An 11911-nucleotide genomic window follows, 5' to 3' on the forward strand; every position below is an offset into this window, starting at 1 on the left:
CCACTGCACTCCAGTCTGGGTGACAGAGTGAGACTCCAACTCAAAAAAAAAAAAAAAGCTGAAAGTCACTCTTAGGAAAGGCCTCCAAGGTAGTATTTTACTCTAATTTGTTTACACTCCTAACTTTATAAACTGCTAATTCCCTTTGGCTTAATATTAATTCCACAGTCTTATCTATGCATTCCCCGGCATAGGAATTTTTCAGGCTCTGGTTCCATAGTGGCTCAGGGCTCAGGTAAGGAGAAGAATCTGGGTAAGAACTGGCTGCAGAGAAAAGGACACCATGGTTCTCCTACACGCAGAAATAACATTTAAGTATCCACCAATAATCCTTAGCACAAATGCATCCTGCTTATTTACATGATACCTTTTCAGCTGGAAGGATGTGCTGTTCCATGAAATGCTTCACCTTGATGAGAACTTCCTGGCCTTTCCTAGTCTGTGCAAACATCCGTCCAGCAGTGTCAATCTGTGGGAGTGCAGTGCTGAAAGTTCTTTAACAAAAGGAAAATAAAAAGGATGTACAAATTCACTGTTACATATTTCTGAATATAATGTGACGTGTCCCCAGCCCCCCAAAAAATATCACTCAGAGGGAGTTGTCATACTTTGATTTTTTAGAAAAGTCTTTCACATTATGGGCTGAATGCAGAATCATTTTATTTGAACATTAAACTTTAATGCTTAAAGCCCTGTTAGGAACAAACATAAGCTTGGCATCACCTCAAGCAATGCTAGTTTTGAATCTTTATGGAAATTGCTGTCAGGATCTCTAAACAAGGAGGCAAGGAAACTGAACACAAATTTAATCATTATTCTCAGTATATGCCTCACAAATCAACTGCTGAATGTCCTCATAAAGAAGACATATAAAGGTCATTATGAAACACAACAGAGTCAGTTTGCTACGTTGTAGAGAAAACATCCATCTATAAAATGAATTGTAAAAAACAACTGTCCTAACATTTTGCTGTTTCTCAAGACAGCATCAAATATGCATTCAGTAAGTAATAGGAATGTGACTGGCAAAGTTTGTCAGGTGTAAAAGTGCTCCACTGATGGAGACAAGGATTTCAAAGATGCTTATGAAATGTCTGAATAAAATTCCATGAGATGTAACAATGGAAGAGAACAATACTTCTAAATTAATAAATTGTCTTATATAATACATAATTTTCAGTAGGTATGTGTAACTTAAATATTATAGAAAGCATTTGAAAGTTTTTTTTCTATATCCTTACAAGTTTACCCATTCCAGTGGCAAAAAAATACTTTTAACCACAAATATGGGAACTTTCTTTATATTTTAAGTCAACTTGTTTTTATGCATTTAAGAGACTTACCAAAACAAAACAAAACAACAAAACACAAACTATTGCAATTGGTAGTAGCAATTATGGTGTGTGCAATAAAAATAATTCCTAAACCTTCACATACCTAATAAAGGCTCTAATTCGAGTTAGGCAAGGAATCTGTTTTCTTTACCTTTTTGAGAGTTGTAATCCAGTTTCTGCCAGCGGTTGCACAATATTGGCAAACAAAAAGCTATTCTCGGATGAATTATTTCCCAGAAGATATCTACTGTATACTCCCTATAAAGAAATGCACACAGAGTAATTAAAATTCATTGAAAACTGTCCTTCAACTATCCAATCAGTCTTTCCATAGTTTCTCAGTTATGTCAAACTCACAGGGTATAAAGATGTAAACCAGACTATCAATGCTACTAACTATACCTCTCTAAATTGAAGAGTCATGCTTGTATTATTTAGTTACCACACTCATCCTAGCAGCATTGTGGCTTATAATCAAATCAAACTTGAAAATGATTTCAACAGTTATCAAAGATACCAAATCTGCAAGTTTTATCACCTCTAAAGATTACTGTCCTTCCTTCATAGGGGAGAAAATCTAAAGAAACCAAAATAGGATTAAAAAAAAAAAAAACCAAAGAGAAGACAATGAGATGATCTCTAAGAATATTTTATCTCATTTTGGGCCCCTAATTTAGGTAAAACTGTCTCTTTTGAATAATTTTAGTTGAATGTTAATCAGCGTTTCTTCTATAATTCTCCATTTCTGTACTTGCAATATAATAAACTCTCTCCTCTCCCCCAAACACAAACAACTGAATTCTATTACTATATCTTCTTTATATAATTTTTATGTAATAACATACTGTAATAGTTTTTCCACCATTTCCAATTTCATAATTTCAGTTAGAATGCTTATAATAATCCCCAAGGCTACATGTACAATACTCTGTACATAGAATTCATTATGTACATTTTCATTTCACTTATAACCTATTTCACACTTTTATTTGAAATGAAAAGCTATTTTAAATTTGAAGCCTGTGAAATCTGAATTGTGAAAACAGATATTGAGACATACCCAATTTTGAGAAACCTATCCATTCAACATTACCAACTTTAGGATATGGGATGAGAAGTAACAACTATTTCCTAGAAATTTCAGTTCATGGAAGCATGAACTCTGAGTACAGAAAAAAAAAATAACCATGGTTTTCCTTAATCCTTCTTTTCCCATTCTTTATTTCTAAAATGTTGTATTTACCAGTTCTGCCTCCCTAGCCCCTTGTCACTTATGAAGCATCTCAATTTCATCTCATCTCAAATCCCCAAGATTCAAAGTGCTTGGAAACTAGATTAGTATAAAGAAGAAGGCATTTGTTTAAGATTACAATGTAATTGGAATAAAAAACAAGTTTATGCTCAATTTACTCTCAAAATTAACCACTAGAAAAATGACCACTGGAAATTGAAAAATTTTAGTAATCAACTTGCTCAAAAACATACTAAGTGGCTACTATACACTATATTGTGCTAGCCTCTGAAAAATACAAGGGTAATTCTCTCCTCTTCATCAGTCTGGTTAATAATGGTTTTATATTCTGAAGCAGAAACATCAAAAGATTTTAGTTTTTACTTTCATCGGATATTTAGGTAATGACTAAATCCTTACATGCTTTTCTCTCTTTGTCACTATGTCTTTCTCTCTCCCTCCTTCCATCTTGTAAGTTTATTATACAAAGTGACAACATATGTTGCTACTAGAATATTTACCGTGACAGATTCCTATTCTGTAAACTGTGTATTTATATTTTGCTCATGTTTGATACTTGTTATGAAAGGCAAAATGACCTACGAATAAAGAATACAGAACCCCTGAAGACTAGAAAATATTGTTGACTGTGCATTAGTAAATAGTGGTGAAACACACATTCAAAACAATTACCTGTGCTATTCCAGCCATTTTAAAATATGAAAGGGCCAGAAAAAAATTCCAGTTAGGAAGACAAGAATTAATTCCCCTACAGCGGCAATATATTGAAATGAGTTCTTCCATCAATGGTATCCCTATGAAAACAACATATAACATAAACGTTAATAAAATATTATGGTGAATATTTCAAAATCTCATAATATGGCATATATATGTAAAACAGAATGCAATAACCATTAATCCACACAACAAAACATGTTCTAAATCTTGATTCTCAAAAGTTCAGTATATGTAAAGAATTTTTGTCATACATTACTAAAAGTGAAATGCTAAGTTCAGAAAACTAATATAAAAATAAAATGAACTGGAAACATTTCCAAGAAATAAATAAAAACTAGTATCTAAAATTGCAATGTAATCATTTTAGATTATGAAGGTAATAAAAACAATTGTCCATTAATAACAGTTTAGATAACAGTATGTTTTTGTACCTGTGTTTCCTTGAATATAAGAATGCTGACTTATCATTGGAACTGTCTTTGGCCAAAAGTAGAACAGGGAAAGATGTGCTAAGTCTGACAAAGGATGACCAATGGTTGAAAGCTCCCAATCCAGTACTGCTAGAACGCGAGACTACAATTACAAATAAAGAGGCCTTTAACGTATTAATTTTAAATTATAAAATTTAAAACAAGTATGATAAAGACATAAAAATAATTTTTTAAAAAAGAAATAAACAAAATGGAATATATTCACAATCATGCCTTCTATCAAAAGTCAGTCTCAGGCCATAGTTGGTAGTCTTTACCCACAGCAGCACATCTTATTTATGAAGCAACCATTTGCTTTGACTGTGTAGAGCCAAGTCCTCTGGTTCCATCAATGGCCATCAATCCTTCTGCATTTAAATGTACACAGCCTTAATATCTCTACTAATGAGCAGAGGCAAAAGCAATTAAAACATCTCAACTGGGAGTAATTATAGTAAAGAAGAAATTCTTATAATTACTTGTATTTCTACTGAAATACACTATGCCATGTGTAATTAAGCATTTGCCTTAGTGATTAACTGCATAATATTACACTGTTACATCAGTAGTACTTTGAAAGTAAATTATTTCATGCTGTAGATAAACATACATAATTGTTATGGAAGATACTGCTTATAAAAACAAAATCCGCCACTATATAGCAGCATGATAAAACAATCATTATGCGATTTAGAACCAATAAAACAAAAAACTTGTCTTTCCACTTTGTAACACATGTATCAAGGGGATATATATCTCTATGTTAAGAACACAGGACGTTCAACTGCAAATTGAATGTCTACAAAGAAAAAGGCAATTTGCAGAATAATATGTATAGTACTGATTTTTGTTAAAAGAAAAAAGTTATAAATGAGTACTCAAAGCTGAAAGGATATGCAATAAACTGAGAGCAACGGCTGTTGTCACTTCAAGAGACTGAGACAGGAGGGATATGGGACAGGGAGGGAGGATTCTCTATGGAGTAACATGATAGGATGGGTGTTTTAAGAGGGTCACTCTGGCAGCTATGTTTTGAATAGACTGTAGGAGGCAGTGATAAGACTGCAGCAATAATCTAGGCAATTTATCCAGGCCAGATAAAACAGCAGAATCCGTTTGGGCGAGGCGAGTTACTGAGTTTTTCATGCCTCCATATAACTTTGTACATGCCTACTCCCTTGCTGCTCTAACAAATGTATACATGTTATGGTAGCTTCATGGGAAAATGTGGGCTTTAAAATGAGATAGACATATATAAAATTCTAGCTCTACCATTTACTGACTGTGCAACTCTGGACAAGTTAGTTAACCTCTCCAGTTCTCAATTTTCTCAGTCATAAAACATACCTCTTACACAGGATTTGTGTGAAGATTAAATAAAGGCAGACAGTGTGCATATTTTGTTTGTCAGTTCCTAGTAAAATACCTGGCACATAGTAAGTGGCCAATATGTATTTATTCTATTAATAGGTACAGAGCCTGGTAAGGCAGGCAATAAAAAATTTGCTATTATTACTGTGGGAAAAATTAGCCAACTTCTTCTCCATGGCTTGACTTTATGAGATCTTCTATTGTTGTGGTTATATTATAAATGATTATACTAGCTAGATTTGTCAAACTATAGGAAAAAAGGATTGATGTATTTTTCTTTTATACCATTCTATTTGTTATCTATTTTCTTCACACCCAAAGAAGATAAGACATTTCTTTATGCTAGAATTACTTTTTTAAAATAAAAATTGGGAAAGTTCTCTGGAATCAAGTTTCAGAATATTTAAAACATTTTTGTGGGTCATTACACAAAGCTATAAAACAATAACCAGTGAGAAAAAAATTGATGGCTCATCAAATTGCATAAATTAGTGCACATTAATTAGCAATAGGTTATTAGAATTCCATCTGTACATGTTTATGTTCAGAGCTATAAAAAGCTTATTAATAAAATGATTTCTGACAGTTTTTCTAAAATCTCAAAACAACAGAAAGCTTTTAGTTTTGTTGATTGTCTTCTACAGAGATTTATTTTTCTATGCATGCTTTTTACACTATTGAATTTTATTAATATGTATTTATATTACCATTTTAAAAACACATGCAATTCAACAGGACAAATAGTAGGTGAAAGAAGAAAAGAATACAATTTTTAACAAAAAATGAAGCTAGGAGTAAGGTTATTACATAAAATTGAATGTTGCAGGACATATATAATTGTTAGTATGGATAGTAAAATTTGCTCTAAGCTTTCTAGCAAATAAAACCAAGTATGAAGGAAGCATGGTCAGTCACAATATTTACAGTGTATGTATATTAAAAACAAACCAGTTGCTCAAAAGGGACAACTTTTCTTGGCAATGAAGCTTAAGAAAAACACGACCCATCAATCTGCAGGAAGAAGATATTGTGTAGAGGGCCAAAATGTTGTCAGCAATATCAAAAGAACTTAAAGAGACATGTAATCCCTAGAAAGCAGCCTGTGCTGGAAAGTGACTAATGGACAAAAAGGAAGACAAGACCATGTGCTGAGAGAGGGAGTCTAGATGAAGAACCTGGAGAAACTTGAGAATCTGAGAAGAATGAAAGACACTTGAAAAGGCCGTTTTTAAAAAAGCCATAGGTTTCTATTAAGACATGAAGTTACAGCCTAGATAAAATCCGGTGGCATAAATATGTCCCAAACCCAGTTAACCTGATTTCATGACTTTATTCTGTAACAAAAATATGATGACCTAAGTTGAGGGTTAAAAACTGTTTAAAGTCAAGGGGTGAGAAGATTCTAGAATAATAAGCAACCTAAGGCTAGGAAACTTTATAATACTTATATTCTTGTACACATCCACAGTTTTAAAGTGCTTAATTGAATTGATACTAAAGAAGGTAGTTTTTAAAGTGGCTGATTATGACCATACGGCCCATGCAATATAGGAAGTCAGATACAGTCATGAAGGGCCCATAGATTCTAAAGTAAGAGCAATCAGATGTGCAGCATCTCAGGGAAGGCAAGACGGTAAACAGGGCATGGACTAAGACAAGCAGTTTCAATTTCTAGATCACTGAAGTCGACAAGTTCTAGTGTCTGTTTCTAATATTTACATATTTCAAGTTGAAATAACAATATGCAGGTTTTACATTAAACTCCAAAATTTGTATACCAGTACAATTTACATTTGGAAAATCGGCATTTTTCAGAGAAACTAAATTTCTTTTAAACATTGCAGTGAGCATGTTGTATTACTGAAATACTTGCTTGAACATGCTTTAAATACTTTACAAATAAGTAACTGGAAAAACTGGGGATTGTGAAACTGATTAATATGCTTTTGTTTTCCAATACCCTGTAGCTTTCCTTTACTGGCTTACCCCACACATTCCTGGAAGATCTGTCATTTAAAATCGTTTTTTCTTTTTTTTTTGAAGTCTCACTCTATCACCCAGGCTGGAGTGCAGTGGCATGCTCACAACCACCACAGCCTGGGCTCAGGCAAGCCTTCTGCCTTAGCCTTCCAAGTAGCTGGAGCTATAGACGTGCACAACCACACCCAGCTAATTTTCTGATGTATTGTAGAGACGAGGTCTCACCAAATTGCCCAAACTGGTTTCAAACCCCCTGGGCTCAGACAATCCCCTCACCTCAGCATCCCAAAGTGCTGGGATTACAAGCGTGAGCCACCGCACCCAGCTGTTTCCTTTCTTAATCACTGTGTTTTCTGTTGGTAAAAATAAAACATGCTGTTGTCTTAAAAAAAAGTTTAAACATTACAGAAATGCACAATTATACATCTCCTAAAATTCTATCTTCTACAACCACTGTTTAAATGTTGATACATATTGAGATACTTATACCTTAATATTTTTCCATAGAATTGAGTTTGACTAGCGGTCTTAGAAAAGCAGAAAAACAGAGGGGGGAAAGAGGGCATAATTAAAATAAGTTGAGCATCAGCCCTGTGCCCAGCACCAGCTAGTTGCCCCATACTGACTACTTTACTTTAGCTGCTCTGCAACTCTGAAATTTTGAGTTTTATTTTTTTAATTTAAAAGATGTCACACAATGTCAATTTCCTAGCTTAAATAATATAGTACAGTTGTATAAGATGCATCCATCTGGATGATGGATACACAGAGTTCTCTGCACTGTGCTATTTTTTTCAACTTCTTGTGAATCTGTAATTATTTCAAAATAAAAAGTTAAAAACTGAAGCACAGAGAAGGGCTACATAATTTGCTCTAAGGCCATACTGCTAGGGAATGAAAAATAAACATACATGTATGAGATGGGCTTAGACACCTAGTAAGTCATTAACTTAAATCGATCCCTTCAACATAGATTTATACAGAATTAGGTAAGCATCTGCTATATAAAGATGAATAAGATACAATCACTACTTTAAAGGAGCTCTTTGTCTAGTAGGTTATCATTTATTAAACTTTGTAGAGGCAAAGATAAGAAAAAATAAAGACATAATACTTAATCTCAAAGAAAAAAATGTTTTCAGTCATATTCCTAGAAATATATACATGCGAGCCCATACATGCACATGTTTAACCCAGGGGCTGATTTTGCATTTTGTGGAATGACCTTTTATCAGTTGTTTCTTTAAAAAAAAAAAAAGTCTCTCCCCCATGACCAGCACCTCTGCTTGCTTCTCAGGCAAGGGCTGGAAGCATTTCTTTCTTAGCAACTGATGCTATAGAAAGAATATAGAAAGAATAGCCTGCAATGACATGGCAGGCTGTTTGTTTTTAAAGGGGTTGACTCCTGCTTTCATGAGGTCAACTCAGTATTTCTTGCTTGTTACCTTAAGGGTTCCTTTACATGTGGTTACAGCAGGGATGGGGTAGAGACATGGGGTCCTCTCTTCTCACGCTAAACTCCCTGGCACCCCTGATCCTATGGTGGGTGCCACAGTCCCTCATCCACCACCTCTTTAAGACTCTCTCCTTCCTCCTCAGAGGAATTTGAGTCTACTTCAGAACTGTGTGGCCTCAGACTCCTAGCAGGATCACCCAATACTGCCCAAATGCAAGCACACAGCAGCCATTTCTTTTTCATTTTCACACACCAGTCTGCTAAGGCATGCAGCTGCTCTAACTGGTGAGCAATTAACTCTTTACATCTGTCTGGGTTAGTCTGGCCTCCCTTTCTAACCAGCGCCCTCCCACGTCTGATGGGTGTGGCTTCTGGCCTCTGCCTCCTTCTCAGAGGGTAGCTGGCAAACCCCACAGCAGTGGCCAAGTCCCTGCTGCTGCTATTGCCCTGCACTCCTGTTCTTTTTTCCTTAAAGCTCCCTTTTCCTCAACTTCTTGGAGAACTTCCAGCAGCCCAGTTGCATTTCTGGGGCATCCCCACACTCATGCGGGAGTCCCCAACCTTCCAGTAAGCTTGCAATGTCGAACCACATTGAACTGGTGAAGAAAAAAAAAATGTCTCTCCCAAAATACCAAATATCCTACTTGTCTGAAAAAAAAAAGATACTCATTTGCCTATTTTAATCCTATAAGAAATAGTTTTTTAAATATGAGATTAAATATAAAAGAAAAAAACAACTTGGTATACTTCTGGAGTTTACCATTACTTTGAGCATATCTTGACTAATCCTAAAATTTAAAGCATCTCAGTAAACAATATATAATTCATTAGGCCATTTACGTCTGGATTTTACCTCGTTGAAAAACAGAAAAGTACTATAGTTACAGAACATATAGCGAACATGGACTTATTCAGAGGTAGACTCTGAAAATACAAGTGAATCAAATGACATAGACCAAAATGGGCCAGATCCTACTATGCTTTTTTTGGTGTCTTTTTTTTTTTTTTTTTAGATTATGAGTTTCAAGTGCATGTTCGATCCATGGACATATTGCAGACTGATGGAAACCAGACTTGAGGGAGCCTATTCCCCAGATGGTGGACACTGTACCCAGTAGGTAACATCTGAACCATAATCTTCCTCCACACATCCCCTTTTAGTGTCCCCAGTGTCTATTATTTCCATTTTTGTGGCCATCTAGCTCCAACAAAAAGTGAGAGCATTAAGTGTTTCGTTTTCTGAGTTAGTTTACTTAGAATGTTCTCCTGAATAATAATAATCATGTTGCTGCAAAGAACATGATTTCATTCTTTCTTATGGCTATGTAGTCAGAAGAGGCTTTTGAAATTCAGTATTCTCTGAGCTTATAAAAAACAAAAATTCTTCATGACATAGAACAAAGAAACCCAAGGCAATGTAAATTAACTAGAAGAAAAATCAAAAATATGTATAAGCCAAACGTTTTAAGCAACAGATAAAAAACTTCTTTGAAGAAAACAATGACATGCACATAAAATTCCCAAGTTCTTTTAAGCAGTAAATCAACTGTCACTTGGGATTAGAACCAGCCTTAAAGGTAGGCGGCTACCTATGCTAGAAAATCTGCCCAAATCATTTCTACAAGTTTTGAGTGGTGAAAACAGCCCTGAGCTGTCGGGGAAGCATGGGAAGAGGTTGGGCTCCTTCATTGTTTTAGAGGGTAGCATCCACTAAGCACTTGTGTCTCAAATAAAACCCACTCCATTGATTGTAAACACAGCTGACAGTACCTCTCTAGGGTGGAAGACTATGTTATCTAGTTTGAAATCCCCATGAATCAAATTCTCCTCATTATCATTATCTGGCAAGTTTTTCATTAGCCACTCGGATAGCTGTTTCATGGCAGGGATGTCCTGATGAGCTGCGGCTTGATATTGCTGTGTCCAGGTTGATACCTAAAGACGTATAAATGAGAAAAATGATAGCGCTGATAATGGAATGTAAAATCCAGAAATTAAAACAAAATTCAACTGTACCAAGTTGTGTTTTACTCCTAAATGCACAAGACGAATGCCTATAATACTTATGTCAGCCTAAAATATAAAACATAGCCTAAAAACTTAAATATTTAAGTCTCTCTTCCATCTAGTTTCACTGTACTTACCTGGCTTTTTAACAGGAAAAAAAAATACTTTTTTATCAGAGAAAAAAATATATAAGAGATGTGGGTTCTAGTCTTTATTCAGAAACTATTTTGTGGGGGAAAAAGAATGTATACAAACACACACAAATAAATAGGACAGAGGTATAGACAATTTCTGGAAGGAGTCACAAGAAACAAGTAACCCATGAAAAGTGAATATGGGGGCTAGAAGAAGATTTTTACTTTTCATTTTTGTACCTTTTGTTATTGCCCATAGAATCTTCTAAATATATGCATGAGTAGTGCAAAAACTTCCTATTGTTCTTAGAATTAAAGGCAAATCAAACTATTCTCAAAGTCCTACAAGTGGGACCATATGACCTATCTGCTTCTATCTCTATTTCCCAACGTATCTTTGCTCATTTTAGTACAATAGAGCAAAATTGTTTTTCCTTTGGAGTCATACTTGCCTAGGTTTAAAGTACATCTAAGCGACTTAATTTTGTAAGTTTCTTCATCCAAAAAATGAGAGTAATATTAACAACCCTATATCTTAGAGTTGCTGCAAAGATTTAAAAAAGAAAAGGCCCACAATTTACCTGAAATAGGACCTGGCATATAATGAGTATTCTCTAAACCTTAATTCCCTTCTTTCTTCAGCCCCCCTACCCCCAAATGACATGCTTATAGAAGGAAATAGCCCCATAAATATTTCCTTTGATTTGAAATGCTTGCCATTTCTTCCCCATCACTCTAAATTTTATCTTTCCTTAAATATTCATTATAAGACATATCTCTCCCAGGAAGCTTTTCCCATGTAAGCAAGGGCATACCAATTTCCACCTTCTGGATCACACAGCTCTCATAATGAGTACCGAATCATTTACGACTAGATTATATACACTTTTATACCATTTTCAAGTTTCATGTATGTTTCATGTATGTAAGATTCATGTATAGGTCCCTCACAAATGACAAGTTCCTATAAGGAAAGAATCTATTTCCATTTTCTTGATATTTAGTACAGTACTCAACAGGTATCAAACACACAGTCAAGCTTAATAAATGTCTGCTATACACGAGCAGCCAACAGACACATGAAAAAATGTTCAGCCTTACTCATCATCAGAGAAAAGCAAATCAAAACCATACTGAGATACCACCTAACCCCAGTAAGAATGGCCATCATTAATAAAACAAACAAC

At 34.9% G+C, this 11911-nt stretch overlaps 1 protein-coding gene across 1 annotated transcript in view; it reads right to left on the reverse strand.

Moving 5' to 3' along the window:
- Nucleotides 1-11911, reverse strand: part of ACAD11 (acyl-CoA dehydrogenase family member 11) — a 77200-nt gene that overhangs the window by 50137 nt on the left and 15152 nt on the right. Inside the window, exons 5-9 of the mRNA XM_008051675.1 lie at nucleotides 10354-10518; nucleotides 3738-3879; nucleotides 3259-3380; nucleotides 1486-1592; nucleotides 368-494 (exon numbers count right to left, since the gene is read on the reverse strand). Coding sequence (XP_008049866.1) covers nucleotides 368-494; nucleotides 1486-1592; nucleotides 3259-3380; nucleotides 3738-3879; nucleotides 10354-10518 — 663 coding nt within the window. The remainder of the gene's footprint in view (nucleotides 1-367; nucleotides 495-1485; nucleotides 1593-3258; nucleotides 3381-3737; nucleotides 3880-10353; nucleotides 10519-11911) is intronic.

Source organism: Carlito syrichta, unplaced genomic scaffold (assembly GCF_000164805.1).
Source record: "Carlito syrichta isolate Samal-C Ts95f unplaced genomic scaffold, Tarsius_syrichta-2.0.1 Scaffold220699, whole genome shotgun sequence".
Taxonomy (NCBI): Eukaryota; Metazoa; Chordata; class Mammalia; order Primates; family Tarsiidae; genus Carlito; species Carlito syrichta.